This window comes from Eretmochelys imbricata, chromosome 1, assembly GCF_965152235.1.
Source record: "Eretmochelys imbricata isolate rEreImb1 chromosome 1, rEreImb1.hap1, whole genome shotgun sequence".
In the NCBI taxonomy this organism is placed as follows: domain Eukaryota; kingdom Metazoa; phylum Chordata; order Testudines; family Cheloniidae; genus Eretmochelys; species Eretmochelys imbricata.
Genome location: NC_135572.1, coordinates 356,499,399 through 356,527,216, shown reverse-complemented (window position 1 = coordinate 356,527,216; position 27,818 = coordinate 356,499,399). Strand labels below are relative to the sequence as shown.

The 27,818-nt window shown below is 51.0% G+C and overlaps 1 protein-coding gene across 1 annotated transcript; it reads left to right on the top strand.

Moving 5' to 3' along the window:
* Nucleotides 1–3,003: 3,003 nt before the first annotated feature.
* Nucleotides 3,004–14,600, top strand: LOC144259142 (regenerating islet-derived protein 4-like). Its single transcript, XM_077807321.1, has 6 exons — nt 3,004–3,070; nt 9,030–9,104; nt 9,285–9,379; nt 9,676–9,813; nt 11,277–11,391; nt 14,530–14,600. Exons 1-6 carry the CDS (start codon nt 3,004–3,006, stop codon nt 14,598–14,600), a joined length of 561 nt encoding a protein of 186 aa, XP_077663447.1.
* The last annotated feature ends 13,218 nt before the right edge of the window (nt 14,601–27,818 follow it).

Here is a 27,818-nt window from a genome sequence, read left to right as displayed (position 1 = left end):
TGCATGCCCGAGCAATATTTTTATACTCTTCCCTGGTCATTTGTCCAATCTTGCACTTCTTGTAAGCTGCTTTTTCGTGTTTAAGATCAACAAGCATTTCACTGTGAAGCCAAGCTGGTCACCTGCCATATTTACTATTCTCTCTACACATCGGGATGGTTTGTCCCTGTAACCTCAATAAGGATTCTTTAAAATACAGCCCGCTCTCCTGGACTCCTTTCCCCTCATGTTATTCTCCCAGGGCATCCTGCCTATCAGTTCCCTGAGGGAGTCAAAGTCTGCTTTTCTGAAGTCCGGAGTCTGTATTCTGCTGCTCTTCTTTCTTCCCTGTGTCAGGATCCTGAACTCGACCATCTCATGGTCACTGCCTCCCAGGTTCCCATCCACTTTTGCTTCCCCTACTAATTCTTCCCGGTTTGTGAGCAACAGGTCAAGAAGAGCTCTGCCCCTACTTGGTTCCTCCAGCACTTGCACCAGGAAATTGTCCCCTACACTTTCCAAAAACTTTCTGGATTGTCTGTGCACCGCTGTATTGCTCTCCCAGCAGATATCAGGATGATTGAAGTCTTCCATGAGAACCAGGGCCTGCGATCTAGTAACGTCCCTTAGTTGCCGGAAGAAAGCCTCGTCCACCTCACCCCCCTGATCTGGTGGTCTCTGTTATTCCAATCACATCATAATTCCTTGATTGTGCCAGGAATTCCAGTTCTCCCTGCTTGTTTCCCAGGCTTCTTGCATTTGTGTATAGGCACTTGAGATAACTTGCTGATCGCCCTTCTTTCTCAGTATGAGGCAGGAGCCCTCCCCTCTTGCGCTCTCCTGCTCATGCTTCCTCCCGGTATCCCATGTCCCCACTTACCTCAGGGCTTTGGTCTCCTTCCCCCGGTGAACCTAGTTTAAAGCCCTCCTCACTAGGTTAGCCAGCCTGCTTGCGAAGATGCTCTTCCCTCTCTTCGTTAGGTGGAGCCCGTCTCTGCCCAGCACTCCTCCTTCATGGAACACCATCCCATGGTCAAAGAATCCAAAGCCTTCTCTCCAACACCACCTGCGTAGCCATTCGTTGACTTCCACGATTCGATGGTCTCTACCCAGGCCTTTTCCTTCCACGGGGAGGATGGATGAGAACACCACTTGCGCCTCAAACTCCTTTATCCTTCCCAGAGCCACATAGTCCGCAGTGCTCCCCCCAACGTCATTCTTGGCAGTATCATTGGTGCCCACGTGGAGGAGCAGGAAGGGGTAGCAATCCGAGGGCTTGATGAGTCTCGGCAGTCTCTCAGTCACATCGTGAATCCTAGCTCCTGGCAAGCAGCAGACTTCTCGGTTCCTCGCAGCAGAGAGGCTAACAAAGGGGGGATCCCACCCACTGACTTCAGTAGGCGTCCAGCTGATTTACACTCCCTGAGGATCTCCCAAAACTTTTCATTGCACAAGATGGACGTGAGCAGTTGGGCAACTCAGGGCCAAGGCATGAGGCTCACAACAGGGACACTGATCTCAGCGCTTACAGACAGGTGCGGGGGATAGCTTTTATTTTATCTGTTATCTGAGCCCTGCCAAGTGCTTCTTCCTGGTCACTGCCTGGCTGGTGGCTGGGTCATGGCTCCTCTTATCTCTGTTTGCCTTGGCATTAAATGACTGTATCCGTCATCAGCACAGATTTGCGTGTTCAGTATTGACACCTGGTCCCCCCTTCCCTGGACTGGTCTATAAATGCCCCAGGCACGGCCAGTGTCCCATGCAGGCTTCACTTGAACTGGTTTGCACCGGAGCGGCTACGCAGAGAGACAATCAGGTGAGACCCTGGCTTCCTCCAGCTTCTTCCCCCTCCTGCGCTGGGTGGCTGGCAGCAGCTGATCCGTTACAGGGGCGAGTGCCCTGTGTGAGTCCCTGACCCTGGGGCCGTCTCTGTCTCACCCCTTCCTCCCACCCAGCACAGTGTTGCACGTGTCACCCTAATGCCCTGCGTAGCTGTGTCGAGCTCTCTGCCCCTCCCAGAGCTGGGCCCAGCCTCCAGTCCTGTGTCCAGTCCCCAATGGAGTATCACTCTGCAGGGCAGCTCTCCCATTGGACCCCTTCGCCCAGTCATGGTGCAACGGGGATCCCAACCCCCATCACGAGGTGCAGTAACTATCACCCCTCCCCTCCTCTCCCCACCCCCAAACACAGGGTGTTGGCTTTCCAGACACTTGATCTCCCTGGAGACGGAAATAGGAGTGTGATTCAAACACCTATTAGTGAGGAAAAGGCCACGGGATGGGTCAGTGGGTCTTTCGTGTACCAGGTGCTGGGTGATAACACAAGAGGACTTCATGTTTCTAACACTAAACTGTCTCTCTAGTCAGAGAACTATTGCAGAGGTGCTGCATCTGCAGTTGGCATTCCAGCCACGTGCACACAGACTGGCCTCCATCCTGGTGGCCCTGGTGCCTTTTCCAAACTCTTCCTTCCTCCCACCTGTGCTCCCATCTCCAAGTTCCATGTAGGTGGCTACTGTGGGGACCTGCCAGCCCCAGAACTGGGGAGAGAGGGACAGCAGGAGATGGCAAATGCCCCTTCTGAGAACCGCTTTGTTCTGCAAATAGGACCCTGTTGCTTGAGACCCGGCCTCCCTGCTGCCCCCGGGCTCCTCCCTACCTTCAGCCCTGGTTCAGGGAGTCCCTGGTGGTGCGGCTTGCAGAACACAGCCACTGAGGAGCTGGGTCCTGGCTCCCTGCTTGGTGTCCAGTTCTGTCCCTGGGGCACAGCTCAGTGAGGGCTAGAGGTGGAAGGATCGTCCAGAACCAGGGACATGGGCTCCGAGCTGGGTCCCCCAGGGCTGGGAGGATGGGATCCCTCTTGGAGCCTTTCTAGCACAGCCAGGCCCTTTACCAAACATCCCCAGCTCCGACGCACTTCCCCCTGTGAAATGCCACACAGGGGATACGGGTCTCCTGAGGGTGCATCTCAGGCTGTCATGGCCCCATCTCCCTTGTGTGTTTTCTCCCCAGGGGGAGCACGAAGATGGGACCAGTCGCCTACTTCAGCCTCTGCCTTCTTGGCTGCCTGATCTTTAACCCCTCGCTGGAAGGTGAGTCCCTGCCCGGCCCCTTGTATCTGGAGACCCCAGGATCTATTTTCCCTTGATGGGAAGTGAATTTATTTCACCACTAATCCGGACCCCAGAGAGGCTGCTTCCCGCTGCCCCAGGCTCCGAATGCAGAGGGAATCCCTGAGACCTCCTGGGGCTGAGTGTGAGAGACAGGCTGGGAGCTAAACCCGCCCCCATCTCCTGCTGCAGGTTAGAGGGTGACTCTCCCCACCGGGGCAGAGGGGTCCCATCCCAACCAGAGAGAAGAATGTCCCAATAACATCCCAAACAAGTGACCGCCATCTCTTTTCAGGGGGCTCAAAATGGCGCCTCTTCGTAAACTTAATCCTTCTGCTTTGGGATAATCCAAACCCTTCCCCCCTCCTCCTGTGCCAAGAAGAGTCCTGGGACCCACAGACTATTTCTCTCCCCCGGCCCCCCTTCCTTACTTATCCCCACCAATCTCTGCACTTACTCCACATGCTCCTAATCCCTCCCTCCACCCACCTGTCACTAGCTCCCTGCCTTCCCTGCCCTCTCTGGGCCCTCAGCTATCAGAGAACCATAGAAATGGGGGGCTGGAAGGGACCTGCAGAGGTCATCTTGTCCAGCCCCCCACACTGAGGCAGGACCAAGTAAACCTAGATCATCCCTGACAGGTGTTTTTCCAACCTGTTCTTGAAATCCTCCAGTGACAGGGAATCCACAACCTCCCTCGGAAGCCTCTTCCAGAGCTTCACTACCCTGAGGGTTAGCAAGTTTTTCCTAATATCGAACTTAAATCTCTCTTGCTGTGGATTAAGCCCATTCCTGCTTGTCCTGCCATCAGTGGATATGGAGAACAATTGATCACCATCCTCTTTATAACAGCCCATAACAGGTGTGAAGACTGTTCTCTGCTCACCCCTCAGTCTTCTCCTCTCTAGACTGAACAAGCCCCATTTTTTAACCTCTCCTCACAGGTCAGGTTTCCAAACCTCTTAGCATTTTTGTTGCTCTCCTCTGGACTCCCCCCATCTTATCCACGTCTTTCTGAGAATGCGGCACCCAGACCTGGACACAGAAGTACAGCTGAGACCTCGCCAGTGCCGAGCAGTCCAGGACAATGACCTTCTGTGTCTTACACACAGCACTCCTGTTAACACACCTATGACAGTCCTCACTCGCAGGTTGCTTGGTAGGGGAGCATCCCCTAGTGGTCAGGGTTTAGACCCGTGACTTGCAGGGGGTTTGTTGGCAGGGAAGCCTTGGCCCTCCTGCTCCACCAGGCTCCAACTCAGGGTCCTTTGAGGGTTATCAGTGGTCTGACAGCCGGGGCCGCTTAAGACTGCCCTCCCTGGGCCACTTTGTACCACCCCCCCGCAATAGGCCCAAGGTCAGTGTCCGGGTCTGGGCAGCGTCAAGGGTGTCTGCTCACCACCGGGCACCTTCTGGTGGCTGCATGTAGCGTGGTAGTTCTCTTCCTCTCTCAGGTTGGCAACTGCTTCCTCCTGCAGTGGGGCCCCCAACCTGGGCCAGATCAGCCCTAGGGCCTTCCCCTTCTACGGCTGTCCAAGCCAAGTGCAGGGGAATTAACAAAATAGAAGAGGGAGAGGAGAATATTCCCCTCTCAGGCTGCCTCTGGAACAGGCCCTCCCTTCCCTCAGGGAGCGACCTTTGGGCAGGTGTCCTGGAGAGAGATTCTGCCTTTTCCTCAGCTCAGCTCCCCTCTGCTGGAGCTGCAGGTCTGCTCTCTTCCCTGCTCTGCCACCAAATGAGCTGCTCCCCTGCCTTTTAACTCCTCCTTCAGTTGGACCATTTCCTACAGGTGTGGCGGGGCGGCATGTCCTTAGCCCTGGCTGCCCAGTGTGGGGTTTGTATACCCCGTTACAACACCCCAGGCTGATATCAACCTTTTTCTCACTGCATCACATTGTTGATTCATATTCAATTTGTGATCCACTATAAACTCCAGATCCTTTTCAGTCGTTCTACTGCCTAGCTAGTTAATCCCCACACCATAGTTGGGGATTTGATTTTTCCTTCCTTAATGAAATATTTTGCACTTGTGTTTATTTAATTTCATTTTGTTGATTTCAGACCAAATCTCCAGTTTGTTAAGGCCATTTGAATTCTAACCCTGTATTCGAAAGAGCTAGCAACCCCTCCCAACTTCGTGTCATCCACAGAATTTATAGGTGTAATCGCCACTCCATTATCCAAGTCATTAATGAAAATGTTGAACAGTACCAGACCAATGACAGACCCCTGAGGGACCCCACTAGATATGTTCCACCCATGTGACAGCAAAGCATTGATAACTACTCCTTGAGTAGGGTCTTTCAACCAGTTGTGCACCCACCTTATAAAGTCATTTCATCTGGATCACATTTCCACACTTTTGCTTATGAGAATATCATGTGGAACTGTCAAAAGCATTAATAAAATCAAGAGATAGCAAGTCTTTAGCTTCTCCCAATTCACTGGGCCAGTAATCCTGTTAAAGAAAGAAATTAGGTTGGCTTGGCATGGCTTGATCTTGACAAATCCATGGTTGCTTTTACTTATAACCCAATTATCCTTTAGACCAGCGGTTCTCAAACTGTGGGTCGGACCCCAAAGTGGATTGTGACCCAATTTTAATGGGGTTGCCAGGACCAGCATTAGACTTGCTGGGACCCAGGGCTGAAGCTGAAGCCTGAGCTTCATCCCCACCTGGGGCAATGGGGCTCGGGCTGCAGCCCCCTCTTCCCCCACCTAGGGCAGCAGGACTTGGCCTGAGGCCTCCTTTCCCCCCACCCAGGGTGGCAGGGCTCACGCTCGGGCTCCAACCCCCGCCCCAGGGGTCACGTAGGAACTTTATTATCAGAAGGCGCGTCATGGTGCAATGACGTTTGAGAAATCTTGCTCTAGATGCCTATAAATTGACTGTTTCATAATTTGTTCCAGTCTCTTTCCCTGTACCGAAGTTAGGCTACCGGTCTATAATTTCACAGATCTTCTTTGTTCCCCTTCTAAAAGACAGGTACTCTGACGTTGCACTCCATATGATTTTATTAAAATATGCTAATGCGTGTGAATATAATGTAACTGGAATAGGCTTCATGCAAAAGGTCTCTTGTAAGGTATCATTACAAAGTTTATAGTCTACTGAATGTGTTCATCCTATTTGTATGAATGTCTCATTCTTGTATCTGAAACTATAAACATGAAATATAACTCGGAGGTTCTATTGTAATTATGCAAAGTGTGGGCCATTAATGGTGGTTTGGACTCTTGATGGCTCCCATTAACCAGGACAATTGGTTGTAAATGGCTCTGTTTACTTGCAAGCCTTCCTGTATAGGTGGGTGCCAGTAAGTGGGTAATGAAGTCTTACAGTGACATGTGAACTGGACATGTGAACAGTTCATGTCACCTGAACTGGAATCCATTTTTAACCTGGTGCTTTTCCATTTAGAAGGAGGGGTGGGAACCCAGAGAGAGACAAAGGATTCCTGCCTTGTGCCAAAGCTATTAAAGGGGCTGGAACAGAACAAAGGGTCTCAGTCATGTGACTCCCCTGCTTTTCATCTGAGATGCCTGCTGGAACTAGCAAGGTCTGTACCAGGGGAAAGGTTTGGGCCCAGACTAGAAAGGAGTCTAGTCTGTGGAAGAAGCTTATTTAAACATCTCTGAAAGTGAGATTTCATCTGAAATCAGTTTCTTAATGTATTAGGCTTAGACTTGCGTGTTTTTGTTTTATTTTGCTTGGTAACTTACTTGGTTCTGTTATTACTTGAAACCACTTAAATCCTACTTTTTGTACTTAATAAAATCTCTTTTGTTTATTAATTAACCCAGAGTAAGTGATTAAACCCTGGGGAAGCAAACAGCTGTGCATATCTCTCTATCAGTGTTATAGAGGGTGGACAATTTATGAGTTTACCCTGTATAAGCTTCATATGGAGTAAAACAGATTTGTTTCGGATTTGGATCCCATTGGGAGCTGTGTGTCTGGGTGCTGGAGACAGGAGTACTTGCTGAGTGGTTTTCAGTTAAGTCTGCAGCTCTGGAGGCATGGTTCAGACCCTGGGTCTGTGTTGCAGCAGATTAGCATATCTGGCTCAATAAGACAGGGTACTGAAGTCCTAAGCTGGCAGAGAAGACGGGCTCAGAGCTAGTCTCAGCACATCAGGTGCCAGTCTCAGCACAAGGGGGTGTCTGTGACCGAACCCATCACAAGTCTATGTTTGCCCTTCTCCAGTCCTCTGGGACCTCACCTATTCTCCATGAGTTCTCAAAGATAATTGCTAATGGTTCCAAGATTGCTTTAGCTCGTTCCTTATGTATTTTAGGATGAATTTCATCGGACTCTGCTTCTGGGAAACATGCAAATTATCTAAACATTCTTTAACCTGTTCTTACCTATTTTGGCTTGCATTCCTTCCCTCTGATTGATAATATTAATTATGTTAAGTACCTGGTCACAATTTACCTCTTTACTGAAGATTGAAGCAAAATAGACATTAAACACATTCTCCTTCTTCATGCCGTCCGTTATTAGTTCTTATTCCCAGCTAAGCTGTACACTTGCCTTCATCTTTCCCTTGGCTCCTAATGTATATATAGAAACTCTTCTTATTGCCTTTTAGACTTCTTGCTAGGTGTCATCATTTTGTGCCTTTGTGTCTTTCTGATTTTCTTTGTACATGTTTGTGCTATTCTTTTGTATCCCTCCCTTGCAATTTGTCCATGTTTTCACTTTCTGTAGGATTCGTTTCTGATTTTCAGGTAATTGAAGAGCTCCTGATGGCCTCTCACTATTCTTCCTACCTTTCCTTTGCATCAGACTAATGTGCTGGTGCACCTTTAATATGGTCTTTGAGACACTGCCAGATTTGCTGACCTCCTTTTTCCCTTAGATTTTCTTCTGATGGCACCTTACTGACCAGTTCTCTGAGTTTGTTAAAGACAGCTTTTTTGAAGTCCATTGTGTTTATTCTATTGCTGTAATTCCTACTCTTCCTTAGAATCATAAAATCTTTCATTGCATGGTCACTTTCACCCAATTATCTTCAAACTTCAGATTCACAGCCAAATCCTCCCTGTTGGTCAGAATTAAGTCTAATGCGGCTTTTCCTCTTTTTATTTCTCCAATTTTGGAAATAAGAAGTTATTCCCAATACATTCTAAGAATGTTTTGAAAATGTTATGTTTTGCCATATTACTTTTCCAGTAGATATCTGGGAAGTTGAAGTCCCCCCATTACTACCAGGTCTTGTCTTTTGGATAGTTCCGTTATTTGTTCTAGAAATACCCCATCCTCCTCCTGATGTGGTGGGCTAGAGGAGACCCCTACCATGACATCACCTCTCTTTTTTCCCCTTTTTTCTTTACCCAGAGACTTTCAGTTGGTCTGCTTCTCACCTTCTGGACCTCAGAACAAGTTAATATTCTTGATATCTAATACAACACCCCTTCCTTTTTTCTCTGCCGGTCCTTCCTGAATGAGCTATACCTCTCTCTACCAATATTCCAGTCAGGAGATTTATCCCACCAAGTCACTTTGATACCAATTAAGTCATAATGTAGCTTATATACTAATACTTCCAGTTCTTCCATTTATTCCCCATACTCCTTCCATTTGTGTATAGACGTCTGAGATGTATAGCAGATTCCTGCACTGTTATCCCTCTTGTTGCTCCTAAGACCCCATTGTAATTTTCCTTCTCCCCTCCCCCACCAACATTTAGCCTTCTGTTAAGGTCACCTGTGGGATTTTGTCACCCATCCCTTTTGAACCTAGTTTAAAGCCCTCCTCACTAGGTTGGCAAATCAGTGTGTGGTGTCCCTTCAGCCTCTACTATACTCCAGTGTCCCCAACCTCCCCTCTGCTCCCAGTCCCACCAGTGTCCCCATGACACCCAGTGCTTCCCACCCTTACCCCACCGTCCCCTGTGTACTCTGACTCAACCCCCTTGATACCTCTCCCTGTCAGGTTCCCCAGTGCTCGTGCACAGATCATCTTCCATGAGGCAAGCCCAGTTTCTGTCCACTCAGGAAGGAGACAGTGGTAATTTTTAGTAGGACAGCCTCACTGCATGGCTTCAGCCCCATTGAAAGTAACAGGATTTTTGGAGATCCGGGGAAGCTGGAATGATGACAGCCGGCAGCTCTGCTCCCATTCTCTTCTCCAAAACAGCCTCTCACCACACTGTTCTCTCTCCCCGTCCCATCTCCTCTCTCGGATCAGGAATAGGGGCCACGTCCTGTCTCCCTAACTGGGTGCTCTACCAAGGCCACTGCTATGGGTATTTCCTTGAAAAGATGACCTGGTCAGATGCTGAGGTACGAGGCTCTTCTCAGGGATCCACGGGGTGGATTTGTGGGCAGGGGCTAAAGGGGTTTGGTGACATCACCATTAGCCCCAGTGTGTACCCCTGCAGAGGATGGGTGGGGAGGCTGCAGAAGTGACGTGGCTGGTGCCAGGCCCTGGGGCTCGGGAAGAGGCACTGAGAGGGGGCTCCCTCCCCTCACAGCCGTCCCTGCTCCTGCTGCAGCCTGGTGGGGCAGGACCCCACACCAGTGCCAAACTGCGTCCTCCTGCAGGGGGGTAACAGGCCTCGCTGATGTCCCTGCCACAGATGCAGTGTCAGTATCTCCACAAAGGGGCCCATCTCACCTCCATTCTCACTGAGGCAGAAGGGGACAGGGTGGCCAGCTACATCAACAACTCGCACTCCAAGGATAGCGTCTGGATCGGACTGCACGACCACCGGCAGGTGAGTGCCCAGAGCCCGCTTTGCCTCTGACAGCTGCTCCTCCTATTGGAGGCTTCCCAGGTTGTCAGAGACAATGACCTATGAGCCCTTCATAGGGGCTGCCAGGGTCTCCCATCTGCACCTCACCCTTAACCCCTGCCCTCCTGTACTCTTTCCATCTCCATCCTACCATAAGCTCCAACTCCCCTTTGGATTTTCCCTTCTAAAAACAGCCAGGCCCTGGTCTCCCCCATCATCAAACTGACCTTTGACCCACACCTGCCCCTCAAACTACTGTCCCATCACCCTTCCCCCCTGCCAGCTCACGCAATGTGCCGTGCCCTCCCCCTGCACCCCGCATCCCGTCTCCACTCCACTCTGACCAAGTTTTCTAGCCACTTTTTCCGGCTCAAGACTTGAGCCTCTGCTCCCCCTTGACCTCTGCGCTGTCCCCGACACTGCTGGTCGCTCCCTCAGCTTGGGGATCCCGTCCTCGCCTGGTTCTTTGTAGGAGAGCCCCCAGCTCCTTAGGGCAGGGACAAGAAGGAGGAGCAGTCACAGGCTGGGAAGGAGGCCCGAGAGTGGGATGGAGCCGTTATGAACATAGGACTGGAAAGAACCTCCAGGGTCACTGAGTCCTGCCCGTGCTATGGCGACAACCCCGTCACGCCACCCCCTTCATAAACTTATCAAGCTCCATCTGAAACGTTGTCTCCATCTGTTTCCTTTCCCTCCCCTCTGCTAGGGAGGCGCTGGGGTCAGGAAGCTCCCCAAATAGCACACACAGATTCAGGCCCTGGATCCCCCGACCTGGGACTAGACTGGACCCAGAGTGAGAGAAGTGAGAGGCTCTATATCCCATTCTCTAGTCTCCTCAGCCATCCAGCTCCCCCTGGCCTCGCAATGGATTGGAACTAGTTCTCTGACCCCCAAAGCCAGCTAGTCCCCCCCACGAGCTGAGGCCAGGCCAGAGCCAGCACCCCTAGAGGTGAAAGGCCCCGTGTCCCATGCCCTGATTCTACTGCACTAGCCAGTCCTCTTAACTTGGGGTCAGACTGGTGCTGGTGCTGAGTCCCATTCCCTGATCCATCCAGCATCTCCACCACAAATGCCGTTTTATTTTGCTTAAGCAGGATGAGATCACCCACCTTAAACCACCAGTGCCCCCCGGCGGGCCTTGCCTATTGGTTCTTTAGGGACTTGAAGACACTCCAGAGTGACTCTGCTCCATCACGAGATAATTAGTTAACTCAGGCTTGTAAGGTAGAAAGTGAGGTTTATGTGCTAAGTGTTAATATCAGCGTCTCCAGGGCCCCTCCCCCTGAGCTGGCCTCTCCCCACTGACTGCCCCACGGCCCTTCCCCGACTCTCTCCCACTGCCTGAATAGGGCACTTCTGTGTTGGGTTTAGGTGTTTCTATGGCGCCTTGTCACCAAAGTCTCTTCTCCCCGGGACCCCACAACCTTTCTCCCCTGTCTCTGCAGAACAGACGCTGGAGGTGGACAGATCGCTCCCCGTATTGCTACAAGGCTTGGGAAGCCAGGGAACCAAACAATGATAATGGTGGCGAGTACTGTGTCGAGCTGCTGAGCAAAAGTGGTATGCAGTCGGTTCAAACACACATGCACCAACAAAGAAGCCAAGACACACACCCTGGCCACACACTCCAGCTCTCTCTGCGGAGATGGCCTCCTGTCCTGTCACCCTGCCTCTCTCCCTCAGCTCACACTGCCACTCCCTCTCCCCTCATCTCACCTGGTAACTCCTCCTGCAAGCATCCCAGTTTGAGGCTCAGCTCCAGTCAGAGGAAGGCCATCCAGTACATTTGGCCCCAGACGATCAGTTGAAGCAAAAGACCAGAGCAGAGCTTTTGCCCACTAGTTGATACGTAGGCAGGACATGGGTTCTTCGGTTGGTGCCTCTGTGGCTTTTGCCACCCTGATTCTGGAGTCAGCCAGGGGGCTATTTTGGCCCCAGGACAATTTAGAGCAGCCCCAGAGCTGCTCTGACAGTGGCAGTAGGAACTTGTACAACCAGAGCACAGAGGCTTGGGGAGGCCAGGACTGGGCAGGGCATCTCCCTCTGCTGGGTTCCCCTACACAAGAGGAACCCCCAGCTGGCCATTAAGCCAGCTTCCTGCTGTCCTTGTTGCTGGAGTGGTGTAGGGGGGAAGAACGGGGCTGAAGGCCATGTCCCCGTGGCTGGCAATAGGGCAGAGAGCTGGCTGAACAGGGAAAGCTCACTCGCCAATTCATGAGCGACTCTGTCAAGGCTAATTCCCCACTCTGGCACTTTGAGTGCAGAAGGTGGGGGTCTGCAAGGACTCTAAAATTAATACTTGCCACTCCAGGCTTGTATTATTTGTATTATTATAGATGCTACTACCACCCAAGTGCAGACCCCCTTTGAGAACCCAGGAAGGCACACTTGGGAATTCCTTCCTGTGGGGTACCCTCAAGCCCTTTCACACACCCCCTCCAGGGAATAGCTGAGAAAGAAAAAGAAGGAAATCAGCTGTTGCCACAAGCTAATTAAACAACATGTGCACAAACCTCTTAAGACACAGAAATCCTATTCTGTTCTTTAAAAGGTAAATTTTATTAAGAAAGAAAGAATCTGGAAACTCAGGCTATTGCTAGATTTGGAAAGAGTAACTACAAGGATTAAGCACCAAGAATAGCTTTCTTGAGGTCCCGCTTGAAGGTTACAAGCAAAACAAAAAGCACCGGGCTTAGCACAGAGGAGTCCACAAGCCATAAAGAAATCAAAGGGATAAACCTAATTGCATCTTCCTAGACAATTCCTGATCTACGTACATATCTGGGGTTCAAATGAGCAGTTTCTAGGTATGATACTGAGAATTTTTCATACCTGGCCCCAAGCTTCTTATAGCATCGCTCTGCCCTGTCCGCCTCTCTCCAGGAGAACAATAACAAACAGACAAAAGGGGAGTTTTTTCTCAATTTTAAAAAGTTCTAGCCTTCCCATTGGCTCTTTTGGCCAGCTGCCCACTCCCTTCCTTTTACCTATCCATCACAGTGAGACTTTTTAACCCTTTACAGGTAAAGCAAGTAGAGAACAACTACTAAGAGAGATTTGATAGTTAACTGGCTGGCTGGGTGTCCATAAAAGGGAGCTACCCCCACCCTTTCATTTATCACAGACTCATTCTTCAGGGCCCAAGTTAGTCACACAGACTCACCCACCCATCCGATGCTCACAGGTCTGAGTGTTCAGCAGCGTTGGTACGAATGCTCCTTCCCCCACAAACTCACTCTGGGCAGGATTTTTTTCCCCCATTGTCTCCTACTTTAAAGTGTCACTCATCCAATCATGGAGCAGGAATGATGCCATGTGACCTGCATGACCAATCACACACAGAGCTAAAAGTTGATGTGAAAACTTCTTCAAAACAGTTGTGGGAGCCGTTTCTGAATAACGCTCCTGGGGCTGTGTGGCTCTGCGAACAGGAATGAGGGTGAAATTCACAGCAATTCATCAACCTGAATCCTTAGTGCTGTCCTGTGGGGACAGATGATACCTCTGGGCCACATACAAACCCAGATGTGTAGGAGATGGAGGTTGGGACGGCTCGTTCAGCACAGAGCGAGCTGGCTTCCCTCTTCCTGAGCTTGTCTCCCAGCTGGCAGCTGGCCAGGGCTCTGTGTTCTCCTTTCTGTCTTTTTGTTGGGAGCCGGGGGGTAATGGGAGGTAACAGCAGTTGCAGGTGGAGGAGCGGTGTGGCCTAGTGGACATGTACGGACTGTGACTCAGGAGACCCTGCTTCTATTCCCAGCCCTGCCACTGCTCTGCTGGGTGACCTTGGTCAACTCACTTCCCCACTCTGGGCCTTAGTTTCCCCTTCCACCTCTTGTCTATTTAGACTGTGCGCTCTCGAGGGCAGGGATTATCTGCCTGGACACAGCACCTAGCACCAAGAGGCCCTGTCGTGCTCTCATCAGACACATTCCAACACAATAGAAGAGGGTCTTCCACGGTTACGCTGACATGCGTCCCTCAGGGAACGAAGGAGCCTGTCCCTGTCTGAGGCACATGGGGCTTCACCTCCAGCCTCTTTGTCAGGGGCGGCACGATGCTCTGGCACCTGGGGAGGCTGATGCAAGCTTCAGAAGCTTCCCCGGTGCCCGGACCATGAACCCCCCACCCAAGGCCTTCCCACACTCGGCCTCCTCCCCAAGGCCACACCCATGCCCCGTCCACACTCCATCCCAAGCCCCGCCCCAAACCCCAGTCCCGCTCAGCCCCCTTCCTGCTCGGCCCCGCCCGCCCACCTCTCAGCGTCGCCACTCGCTCCTTTCCTCTCCTCCTCCTTGGGTTGGAGGAGAAGAACGACGCGGCGAGGAAGGGAAGGGATGGAGTGGGGACAGGAAAAGGTGGAGCAAGGGCAGGCCTCGGGGGAGAAGAGGAGGAGCGGCGGCAGAAAGGGGCGGAGCGAGGCTGGGCCCAAAGGGGAAGAGCCGGAGAGGGGCCTTGGGGGGGGAGTGCAGGTGGGGCCAAGGCCCAGACTCCTAAAGGCAGCGGGTTGACAGCTGGTTGCGGAGTCTTATCCTCCTCTGGCCTATTATACCTGCCGTCCATGCTCCTCCTCCTCGCAGCCTCCTGCACGGGAGCTGGGGTCTTCTCTCAGCAGTGTGCAATGAGGGGGGGTCACTGTAAGGGCAGGAATGGCCCCACTCGCCCTTCCCCTGCCCTGGTGATTTCTGTTTTGCCTTCTAGGTTTTAAGAAATGGAACGATATTCCCTGTAATAAGCAAACCAACTACATTTGCAAGTACGAACTCTACTGAGGGGAGTCGCTCGCCTGCGCCTGAAGGGGGAGCTCAGCACCTGGGCTGCAAAAGAACTGGGCTCCTTGGGCACGATCAGGCAACGTCCCAGACTTTCCAATGCCTTTGCTGCATCAAGGGCCTGTCCTCTCCCTCCCTGAGACACCAGATCTCACTTCCCCAGCTGCCAACTCTCTTCCCCCAAGCGTCTCTGGTCTAGTTACGCTCCTGCCCCTTCCCTCTCTTCCCCTCAGTGGCTGCAGCCCACCACAAGAATAAACTTTCCTGAGCATGCAGTTGTGTGTGTGTGTCAAGGTTCCCTCCCCACTCTGAACTCTGGGGTACAGATGTGGGGACCCACATGAAAGACCCCCGAAGCTTATATTCCACCAGTTTAGGTTAAAAACTTCCACAAGGCACAAATTCCTTTCCTTGTCCTTGGACGGTATTGCTGCCACCACCAAGTGATTTAAACAAACATTCAAGGAGGGGCCACTTGGAGCCCTATCCCCCCCCTCACCCGCTTTCCTGGGGAGGCTTAAGAATAATATACCAACCAATAGGTTAACAAGGTGAGCACAGACCAGACCCTTGGGTTTTTAGGACACTGAAAACCAATCAAGTTCTTAAAAGAACTTTATTACAAAGACAAAAGTAAAAAAAGCACCTCTGTAAAATCAGAATGGAAGGTCATTTTACAGGGTAATGAAAAGATTTAAAACACAGAGGAGTCCCCTCTCGGCTCAACTTCAAAGTTACAAAACAGGAATAAACCTCCCTCTTAGCATAGGGAAAATTCACAAGCTAAAACAAAAGATAATCTAATACATTTCCTTGCTTTACTTACAATTTTTGTAATCTTAGATGCTTATTTCAGGGAGGGTTTTAGGAGATGTTTTTTCCTGCCTGGTCCCTCTCTCTGTCCCAGGGGGCACACACAAAGAGAGCACAAACAAAACCTCCTCCCCCGTCCCCCCCAGATTTGAAAGTATCTTCTTTCCCCATTGGTCCTTCTGGTCAGGTGGGATTTTATATTACTGCATACATAAAAGTTGTTACCCTTCCCTTTATATTTATGACAGTGTGTCTACTTTGTCCCATTCCTGGCCCCCGCGTAGATGCATCCATCCAGCAGCCTCTGACTGTGTCCTGAGCAGCCCAGATTCCACTAGAGGAAAGGAAGGGGACCACCAGAGGGAGGCAGCATGGGCCTGACCTTTTGGATAAGGAACAGGACTTGATCTCCCTCCAGATATCTGCAATACCCAGAGTTTCCTCTCTCTTTGGGCCCACCCATGTCCTCCTGGTTCCGTCTCCACTCAGACACTGATCTCCTCAAAGCAGAGACGTGTCTAGCTGTTCTGTAAACAACAGGCCCCACCAGAGCTGGAAGCGTGACCCTGCACAGCTGCAGCTAAAGGACTCAGAGCCCGTGGCTGAGAGCTGTAGCAGCCTCCTGGGATCAGGCACTGTGTGGGACACACAGCTCACACTTCGTACTGGTACACGGATGCCATGCACATCTCTGGTGCTATAGAAATCAAACACCATTAATAACAACAAAAGACTGAGCCAGGGTTCCTGGGTTCCATTCCTGGCTTGGCCACCATCGGTTTCCTGTGTGAACGTGCCTGGGGAAAGCTTCTCCCCATCTCAGTCTGTGCAGGGGGCTAATGACACCAACCTGCCGCTCAGGGAGGGGGAGAGGGTAACGCCAGGAGTGTCTGTGATGCACTTGGGGATCCTTCTATGGATGGTTCTCCGGGGAACGTTGTTAGTGTGGCCCCAGCTCTGCACCTCGAGGGGAGGGCCGGGTCACAACATCCAGCCTCTAGAGCTCACCAGTTGGAGGGGGCTCTAGCCAGCTGTGCCCTCGGGGGGCGGGGGAATGGGCCTCAGCTGAACACTGGCAATGCTGAGCTGGAGCCAGTCTGGTCACCCGTGTATTACTATGTTTCCCCTGGGGATTAGCATTAAGACTCTGTGAAATGCTTGTAAATTGCTTCCTGCATTAATCTCACTTATCATCTCTGTATTGCATGTCACAAGGTAACGAAGTGTTTGCTCTGTAACCGCGAATCACCAGACAGGAGAGAGGCATTAATGAGTGTGAGATGGGAGAAGGGAAGAAGGGAAGACAGAGCGAATTAGCCCAAACATAAACAGCTCCTGATATAACTCAAGGGCAGTGTTAAGATCCAGCCTGGTAAAGAAGAAGATGTGGAACTGGAAATCAATGAACCAAAACTGGTGTGTTTGAAATCAGGCCTAACGGTGGACAGGATAATGGGGGATGGGCTGTTCCATCCGCCACTTCCTTCTGGGGGCCTTAAAGAAAGAGACTGGGGGGTAAAGGGCCGGGGGGAGAATTACCTACTGGAGCAAGCATCTCATGGCTGCCACCCCCACCATCTCCCGGGACCCCAGGCCTTCATTATCCTGATCCTGAGAGATGTTCAGGCCATCAAAGATAACAGCGATTTTCTTGTCTTCAAGCTTCAGTTTCAAAGTTTTCCTTTTCTTCGAGGTACACTGCAGGTGGTCTTATGCACACCGTCTCCAAGACTCAACTCCCTCTCCGGGGATCCCCACTGTGCTCCTGCTGCTTGCTTTGCTGGGTCTTTCCTCCTCTCCTCCCCACTTGGCTCCCTCCTTGCTTGGCCCCTCACCCCGTCCAGTCCCCACTCCCTGCTCGGCACCCTCCTGCTCCTTGCATGGGCTTCCTCCTCACCTCCTCCCCCTTCTTGCTTTTGGCCCCAGCCCCCCTCTCTCTGCTCAGCCGCCCCACTGCTTGCTCCATGTGGGGCTTCCTCATTGTCCCTCCCCCGCTTGCATCCCCAGTCCAGCTGCTGCTCCCCGGGTCCTCCTCTCCACTCCTCCCCCTCCCCACACGCTCGCTGCAGTGTCCCTCGCCCGTCTCCCCGCTCAGCCTCCCCTCCCCCCTGCTTTCTGCGTGGGTTTCCTCCCCCCCCCCCCGAGCTTCAGCTCCCTGGGTTCCTTCTCTCCTCTCCCCAGCTCACGTTTGGCCCCCGCTACCGCTCACTGCAGTCCCCCTCTCCCCACTCACTCAGCCCGCCTCTCCCCCGCCCCCCGCTCACTGCATGGGTTTCCGCCTCGCCTGCCCCCACCCCCCTTGTCCCCCCGACCACTGTGGGACTCCTCTTGCTGCCGTGCTGATGCTGGAGCAACTCAGCCAAGGAGCCTGGGACTGCCGGGGGGGGGGCACGTTGCCGTTTTTAACAGAGGGCGGGAGGGTGGAAAGCCTGCCTCTCTCACCACCAGAAGTTGGTCCAATAAAAGACAATATTGCCTCACCCACCTTCACGGGCAGCGCCAGGGTATAATAGTCGGGGGGGGAGGCACCTTGTCTCTCTGAAAGGCCACACATCATGTAGAACTCATCACACGTCCTTCCTGTGCGAGACAAGGAATCACGCTGAAATCACAGCTGGCGGGTTCCTCTGTGCACTGTACTGCGCTGCACGTCCAACTATCCTACGTGCAAAGCCTCCTGCATTCATGCAAGAGTCCCTCCAAAGAGACGCCTTTGTTTTCCGGATAAGGGAAAAGGAAAGTACAATATAAGGGAGGAAGCATGGCTTGGTGTTGAAAGCAGAGCTAGAAATGTGAAGATCTGGGGTTTTATTAATGGCCCCTCTATCGCAGACTTCCAGTGTGACATTGGACCCACCGATTAGGGCTTGATCTCAAAGGGAGTCTTTCCATTCATTTAAAAAGGCAGCAGATAGGGGACTTAATTAGCCCGTGCCTCAGTTTCTCCATCCGAAAAACAGGGATAATAATACTTGCCTGCCTCACAGGAGTTTGTTTAAATTCGTTATTTTGGTTTGGTGCTTTGAAGGTCATCCGATGGAAAGCGCCTAAAAGTGCAATTTTGCAAACTGTTTTTTGCCATTCCAAAACCTTTATGCTTCATTCATGCAGTAGACACTCCTCCTGGGTCACAGGACATTGGGACTTTATGGGACGACGCCTCCTCCCACTTTGTGATGCTGGAGCAACTTGCTAGAAGGGGGGGAGGGGCGAGCAGGGAGGGGAAGGGAAGAGAGGAGGGAGACAGTGGGGATGGGATGGGGTCTGGGTGGAGTAGGGGGCGGGGCCTGGGACAAAGCAGAGGTGGAGTGTGGGCGGGGCCATGGGCGGAAGAGGTGGGCTGGGGAGCTAGCCTCCCCAAGCGGAAACTTACGTGGGCCAAACAGACTCTACCTATTTTAATGAAATGCAAAGTCACCTGTATTGATTTGTATTTTCAGTTCAGCTTTAGATAGACAATACTGTACATAGAAATACTGAACTATTCCAGAACAAATCAGTGCATAGTTGGGCACCTCTAACTTCAGGAGTTCAATCTATTTTGCTTAAAGAGAAGGTTAAGGGGTGACTTGATCAAAGTCTATAAATCCTACAGTGGTTCAGAAATTGCATAATAGAGGGCTCTTCCGTCTAGTAGACAAACATATAACTCGCGGATAACACCAAGCTGGGGGGAGAGGTAGATAGGCTGGAGGGTAGGGATAGGGTCCAGAGTGACCTAGACAATTTGGAGGATTGGGCCAAAAGAAATCTGATGAGGTTCAACAAGAACAAGTGCAGAGTCCTGCACTTCGGACGGAAGAATCCCATGCACCGCTAGAGGCTGGGGACTGACTAGCTAAGCAGCAGTTCTGCAGAAAAGGACCTGGGGATTACAGCTGATGAGAAGCTGGATATGAGTCAGCAGTGTGCCCTTGTTTTCATGAAGGCTAACGGCATATTGGGCTGCATTAGTAGGAGCATTGCCAGCAGATCGAAGGAAGTAATTATTCCCCTCTATTCATCACTGCTGAGTCCACATCTGGAGTATTGCATCCAGTTTTGGGCCCCCCACTACAGAAAGGAGGTGGACAAATTGGAGAGAGTCCAGCAGAGGGCAACAAAAATTATTAGGGGGCTGGGGCACATGACTTACGAGGAGAGCTGAGGGAACTGGGCTTGTTTAGTCTGCGGAAGAGAAGAGTGAGGGGGGATTTGTTAGCAGCCTTCAGCTGCTACCTGCAACCTGAAGGGGGGTTTCAAAGAGGATGGAGCTCAGCTGTTCTCAGTGGTGGCAGATGACAAACAAGGAGCAATGGTCTCAAGTTGCAGTGGGGGAGGTCTAGGTTGGATATTAGGAAACACTATTTCACGAGGAGGGTGGTGAAGCACTGGAATGGGTTCCCTAGAGAGATGGTGAAATCTCTGTGCTTAGAGGTTTTTAAGGCCTGGCTTGACAAAGCCCTGGCTGGGATGATTTAGTTGGGGATTGGTCCTGCCTTGAACAGGGGGCTGGTCTAGATGACCTCCTGTGGTCTCCTCCAACCCTAATCTTCTATGATTCTATGATAACTAGATTCAATAGCTGGAAGTCAAGCTCCATGAATTCAGACTAGAATTAAGGTGTAAGCTGCAGGTTTTTTTTAACAGGGAGGGCATTTAACCATTGGCACAATTTACCTTTTAGAAAAACATCCCATCTTGATTTTAAAATTGCCAGATCTGCTCCAGTTGGAGGAGAAGCTAGTTCAGGGAAGTCCTCTCACCTGTGTTACACAGATCAAATGACCGCAGAGGTCCCTGCTGGCCTTATAAATAGGGCCCTACCAAATTCACAGCCATGAAAAATGCATCATGAACCATGAAATCTGGTCTCCCACTGTGAAATCTGGTCTTTTACCCTATACTATTTCACAGGGGAGACCAGCGTTTCTCAAACTGGGGGGCCTGACCCAAAAGCGGTTGCGGGGGGTGGGGAGGGGGGGTTGCAAGATTATTGTAGGAGGGCTGTGGTGTTGCCACCCTTACTTCTGCGCTGCCTTCAGAGATGGGCGGCTGGAGAGTGGTGGCTGTTGGACGAGGGCCCAGCTCTGCAGGCAGCAGCCCAGAAGTAAGGGTAGAAATACTGCACCAGGCCATCCCCCCTTCTGCGCTGCTGCTGGCGGCAGCTCTGCCTTCGGAGCTGGGCTCCTGGCCCGCAGCTGCTGCTCTCTGGCTGCCCAGCTCTGAAGGCAGAGCCAGAAGCAGTGCAGAAGTAAGGGTGGCAATACCCTGACTCCCGCACAATAACCTTGAACCCCTCCCCCACCCACTACCCACTTTTGAGTCAGGACCCCTACAGTTACAACACCATGAAATTTCAGATTTAAATAGCTGAAATCATGACATTTATGATTTTTTAAATCCCATGACCGTGAAATTGACCAAAATGCAAAGTGAACTTGGTAGGGCCCTACTTACAACCCACGAATGTTTGACTCCAACTCTTTCCCTGCAAACACCCACCCTGTTGAGCCATGTGGATCACCAGAATCAGCAAGATCAGGCGGATGGGCCCAAGGACGATGGCATAGAGCCACCATGCAGATACCTTGCGAGGCACTGACAGGAAGGAAACGGAGAACGTGAAGACATGAAAAAGCCTCTGTCCTGAGATTCTGGGGTTTATTACAGCAGCCCCAGGCTCCCAGAAGCCAAATCGCCCCAACAGGACTGGACAGCCCACTCAAAAATAGCTGCCACTGATTGGGGGCTCACTATCTCTGGCGACCAGTGGGAGGACCGGCAGCAAGCATCTCCCATTGGCAGCAAGGGGGCTGACTCCCTGAGCAGTGAGAGGCTGAGGGTCTTGTGCTCATCCCTGTCTGAATGTGTTGAGACCCCTGGCCCCCTATGGACACTAACCCACTCTGCCCGCGGACACACAGAGATCACAACTTGGCCCTTCCCTGGAAGCACTTCACACCAGCTCCTCCCAGCTGTGAGTTCATCACATCCTGGCCTGCCCACCCCTCCTTCCCCAGGTAATGAATATGAGTGCAGAGCACCCCGCCCCGCCCCCGCTACCCCCGGTTTGTCTCATCCCCCGTTACATCTGCTCTGTTTGGACTGCCGGCTCTTTGGGGCTGACACTGTTACAGGGTCTGCGCAGCACCGTGCACCATGGGGCCTGGTGTGATAACGGGGCCTACACCTTTACCCTCATTGTCAGCTCATCTGTGAAAAGTGAGTGTGAGCTCATAAGGTGTCACAATAACCTCTGACAACAACTATCAGTGGAAACAGAAGCACAGAATTTCATGGTTAATTTTCAAGCAGGCAAAAAGTTATCGGCAAAGTTGTCACAGCAAAACCCCAGAACGATAGCCTGTTTCTTAGCTGCATCACATTCTACTTGTGATCCACTGGAACGCTCAGATCCTCGCCAGCAGCATCGCCGCCTCGTTCTTCTTCCCCGTTTTACAGTTGTACGTTTTGTTTTTCCTTCCTCAGTGCTCTACTTTGCACTTGTCTTTACTGAATTTCATCTTGCTGACTTCAGACCAATCCTCAGAGATGTTCTGGCCAGAGCGAGCAGGAGAGAGGGACCCAGTGACATCGCCACCTTCACAGGCTTCGGCTGAATCCCTAGCACCACCTGGGATTGAACCAGGATTAGACTTTAACAACAGCACCAACGCCGGCTCCAGCCCATTGTACCTAACGTCTTCTCCTCCAAAGGGACAGTTATTACCATCTTTCATCACCCCACAGAGACTGTCACACAGGGGGGAGGGGACCTTTTACACGCTCTCTCCTGCTAAGAGGAAAGGGAAGAAGGGATGTTGTGAAGATGAAAGCCTCGCTGAACACTTCACATTTCAATGCTCCTCGCCCCGTTCTGGTTTATTTCCTTTTTCTGTTTCAGTCAATCCATTTCTAACTCTGCTCAGAATTTTATAATGTATTTGTCACGGCGCTGAGCATGGTGAGGTCTCTGAATACCAACTCCCAGACCTTGTTTAACACTGTTCAGTGCTGGGCAGCGACTGGGTCATGTTAACACCTTTGGCCTACACATTCCATCCAAATTATTACAACAGGCTCTGGCATGGATGAGGCCTCTAGACACAGCCTTCCACAATGTAACTGTCACCCTTCTGCCAGCTGGAGAAGGCAGCACCCACAGACAGGTTCAATATTTAGGGGTACCTCTTAACACTGCCACAAAGAACCAGCTCGAGTCCCCACCCACTAATCTGGGAAAATTTAACACCACCCCGGGTGCCTTCCTTTCTCCTACTCTGGGGCTTTCTCCTCTTGTCACCAGACGAGGAAGTACAGTAAGGCCTCCAGGGAATCCAGTCCCTTGCAAAGAAGTACCACTGAGGAGTGTCAGTGGGGAAGAAGGCCTGGCAGATGGACCTCAGATATTCCCCTCCCCGAGTTTGTCTTCTACAGCCTCTTGACCTCCATCCCCAGCCACTCACAAAGCCAGAGAACTGCCTGACCCTTAATGCAGTAACTCCTCACTTAACGTAGTTCTGTTCCTGAAAACTGAGACTTTAAGCGAAACGATGGTAAGCGAATCCAATTTCCCCGTAAAAATTAATGTAAATAGGGGGGGTTAGGTTCCAGGGAAATTTTTTTCACCAGACAAAAACCTATATTATATATATACACACACAGTATAACCCACAGCAGCGAGCACCCCTCTGCCCGCCTCCTGATCGCCATAGGGGGCCGCCGAGCTGTGAGCGCGCTGCTGGGGGCTGTCAGGGGGTGGCACCACGTGTGTCCCTGCTGTGAGGGCCTGGGGTAAGGGCCGTGGTTCTAGCGGTTGCCGTGGAGGCCGGGAACCCCCTCCTGTCGCTGGGTTCTCCTGGCACAATCTACCTTTTGTAGCCCATGTTGGATTCTATCCAATTACCATTTGCCTCTGTGTCCTTCACTTCTCTCTCCTCAACATTTGTTCCAAGACCTTGCACACAGCTGATGTCAAATTAACAGGCCTGTAGTTTCCTTGATCACCTTTTCCCCCCGTCTTCAAAATAGGTATTATGTTAGCAGTGCTCCAGTCACAGGGTACGACCCATGAGTTTACAGATTTATTAAAAATCCTTGCTATTGGGCTCCCAGTTTTGTATGCTGGTTCCTTGGATGGAGATTATCCAGGCCCCCAATTTAGTCCCATTAAGTCAGTCGTCCCTAATCTGTGGGGCACACCCCCTAGGGCAGGCATGCAGGAATGTTTGCAAGGCCAAGCCAGCCCCCATGGGAGCAGGGAAGCAGTGCCACCCAGCCCCACTCTGCCCCCAGCTCTGCTCCGGCCCCGCCTCTGGCCCCAGCCGCACCTTCGGCCTGCAGCTCCAAGCCCCACCCTGGCTGTGGCCGCAGCTGCAGCTCTGGCCCTGGCTCCTGACCGTGGGCCCACCCTGGCCCCAGTCCCAGCCCTGGCTCCAGATCATGACTCTGGCCCCGCTCCTGACCCCGGCTCCCGGGGAGTGGAGGCAAACAAATTTCATTACAGGTAAGGGGTGGCAAGAACTAAAAAGTTTGACTGCATGAAGCAGTTTGACTTCCACCTTGGATGTGGTCATTTGTATTTCTGTAACCTCGTTCCCATTGCCCCTACTCACTGCCTCTACCCCTAAGCTCTTCATTAGCCTTATTCAAAACTGAGGCAAAGTATTTGTTTAGGTGTTGGGCCATGCCTAGATTATCTTTAATCTCTACCCCATCCTCAGTGCTTGGCAGTCCCACTTCTTCTTCCCTTGTTTTCTTTTTACTTCTACAGCTATAGAACGTTTCACTAGTGGTTTTAATTTCCTTTGCAAGATCACCATCCAACTCTGCTTGGCTCTTGGCAGTTCTCACTTTATCCCTATACTTTCTGACCTCCAAGAGGTAGTTTTCCTTGCTGATCCCTCCCTTCTTCCATTCCTTCTAGGCTTTCTGCTTTCTCTTTATCCCCTCCTTGAGATGCTTGGTCTGCAACCCTTCCCTATGAATTTTTCCCCCGTGCTTGGGATGCAGGCTTCAGATAGTTTCTCCAACTTTGACTTAAAGTAACTTCAAGCCTCCTCCACATTTAGATCCTTGAGTTCTTCAGTCCAGTTCAATTCCCTCGCCAATTCCCTTCATTTTTTAAAGTTTACCCTTTCGAAATGAAGGATCTTAGTTGCAGATCTGTTTTGGTTTATCCTTCCATTTAGTTTAAATTGAATTAGCTCATGATCACTCAAACCAAGGTTGTCCCCGACAACCAGCTCTTCTATGGGTTCCTCACTACTCACCAATACTAAATTGGAAATGGCATCACCGATTTATAAGGTCTAAACACCAAACAGCTTCTTACAATGCTAATATCTGTCTTAACAACACTAACATACAGGCAAGCCAGACTGGTTTCCAGCTATGCATTTCTCAGTGATCAGTGAGGCCTGGGGCCCAGGCATGAGCTGGCACCTGCTCGGCCAGCATCTCACACACACTGGGAGAATAACATGATGGGGAAAGGAATCCAGGAGAGCTGGTTGTATTTTAAAGAATCCTTATTGAGGTTGCAGGAACAAACCATTCCGATGTGTATAAAGAATAGTAATATGGCAGGTGACCAGCTTGGCTTAACAGTGAAATCCTTGCTGATCTTAAACACAAGAAGTGCAAGATTGGACAAATGACCAGGAATGAGTATAAAAATATTGCTCAGGCATGCAGGAGTGAAATCAGGAAGGCCAAATCACACTTGGAGTTGCAGCTAGCATGGGATGGTAAGAGTAACAAGAAGGGTTTCTTCAGGTATGTTAGCAACAAGAAGAAAGTCAAGGAAAGTGTGGACCCCTTACTGAATGGGGGAGGCAACCTAGTGACAGAGGATGTGGAAAAAGCTAATGTACTCAATGCTTTTTTTGCCTCTGTCTTCACGAACAAGGTCAGCTCCCAGACTACTGCACTGGGCAGCACAGCATGGGGAGGAGGTGACCAGCCCTCTGTGGAGAAAGAAGTGGTTTGGGACTATTTAGAAAAGCTGGATGAGCACAAGACCATGGGCCTGGATGCGCTGCATCCAAGAGTGCTAAAGGAGTTGGCGGATGTGATTGCAGAGCCATTGGTCACTATCTCTGAAAACTCATGGAGAATTGGGGAGGTCCCAGATGACTGGAAAAGGGCTAATGTAGTGCCCTTCTTTAAAAAAGGGAAGAAGGAGGATCCTGGGAACTACAGGCCAGTCAGCCTCACCTCAGTCCCTGGAAAACTCATGGAGCAGGTCCTCAAGGAATCAATTCAGAAGCACTTAGAGGAGGGGAAAGTGATCAGGAACAGTCAGCATGGATTCACCAAGGGCCTGACTAATCTAATTGCCTTCTATGATGAGATAACTGGCTCTGTGGATGAGGAGTAAGCAGTGAACGTGTTGTTCCTTGACTTTAGCAAAGCTTTTGACACAGTCTCCCACAGTATTCTTGCCAGCAAGTTAAAGAAGTATGGGCTAGATGACTGGACTATAAGGCGAATAGAAAGCTGGCTAGATCGTCGGACTCAACGGGTAGTGATCAACGGCTTCATGTCTAGTTGGCAGCAGGTATCAAGCGGAGTGCCCCAAGAGTTGGTCCTGGGGCTGGTTTTGTTCAATATCTTCATTAATGAGCTGGAGGATGGCGTGGATTGCACCCTCTGCAAGTTTACAGATGACACTAAACTGGGAGGAGAGGTAGATACACTGGAGGATAGGGATAGGATACAGAGGAACCTAGACAAATTGGACCTAGACATGGAATTCATTATAATCCAACAAAACCATTATCCAGAATCGACCTGAGTTCAGGAATTGTTGCAGTTGACCTGCATCTGCATTTTTCAGCACAAAAATAATTTGTATAAAACATTTTCTGTACACGGGGTCCTAGCTAGTGTTACCATGGGGTAGTGTTGATCGGTGTTCATGAGTGGGTCTCCCTCTTAAGAAGGTGAGGTGGATGAGGCTTTTTTCCAGCAACTCGCAGAAGCTACTAGATCGCACGCCCTGGTTCTCATGGGTGACTTTAATTTTCCTGACATCTGCTGGGAGAGCAATACAGTGGTGCATAGACAATCCAGGAAGTTTTTGGAAAGCGTAGGGGACAATTTCCTGGTGCAAGTGCTAGAGGAGCCAACTAGGGGGGAGCTTTTCTTGACCTGCTGCTCACAAAATGGGAAGAATTAGTGGGGGAAGCAAAAGTGGATGGGAATCTGGGAGGCAGTGACCATGAGTTGGTTGAGTTCAGGATCCTGACGCAGGGAAGAAAGGTAAGCAGCAGGATACGGACCCTGGACTTCAGGAAAGCTGACTTTGACTCCCTCAGGGAATGGATGGGTAGGATCCCCTGGGGGACTAACATGAAGGGGAAAGGAGTCCAGGAGAGCTGGCTGTATTTCAAGGAATCCCTGTTGAGGTTACAGGGACAAACCATCCCGATGAGTCGAAAGAATAGTAAATATGGCAGGCGACCAGCTTGGTTTAACGGTGAAATCCTAGCGGATCTTAAACATAAAAAAGAAGCTTACAAGAAGTGGAAGGTTGGACATATGACCAGGGAAGAGTATAAAAATATTGCTCGGGCATGTAGGAATGAAATCAGGAGGGCCAAATCGCACCTGGAGCTGCAGCTAGCAAGAGATGTCAAGAGTAACAAGAAGGGTTTCTTCAGGTATGTTGGCAACCAGAAGAAAGCCAAGGAAAGCGTGGGCCCCTTGCTGAATGAGGGAGGCAACCTAGTGACAGAGGATGTGGAAAAAGCTAATATACTCAATGCTTTCTTTGCCTCTGTCTTCACGAACGAGGTCAGCTCCCAGACTGCTGCACTGCGCAGCACAGCGTGGGGAGGAGGTGACCAGCCCTCTGTGGAGAAAGAGGTGGTTTGAGACTATTTAGAAAAGCTGGACGTGCACAAGTCCATGGGGCCGGACGCGTTGCATCCGAGAGTGCTGAAGGAATTGGCGGCTGTGATTGCAGAGCCATTGGCCATTATCTTTGAAAACTCGTGGCGAACGGGGGAAGTCCCAGATGACCGGAAAAAGGCTAATGTACTGCCAATCTTTAAAAAAGGGAAGAAGGAGGATCCTGGGAACTACAGGCCAGTCAGCCTCACCTCAGTCCCCAGAAAAATCATGGAGCAGGTCCTCAAGGAATCAATCCTGAAGCACTTACGTGGGAGGAAAGTGATCAGGAACAGTCAGCATGGATTCACCAAGGGAAGGTCATGCCTGACTAATTTAATCGCCTTCTATGATGAGATTACTGGTTCTGTGGATGAAGGGAAAGCAGTGGATGTGTTGTTTCTTGACTTTAGCAAAGCTTTTGACACGGTCTCCCACAGTATTCTTGTCAGCAAGTTAAAGAAGTATGGGCCGGATGAATGCACTATAAGTTGGGTAGAAAGTTGGCTAGATTGTCGGGCTCAACGG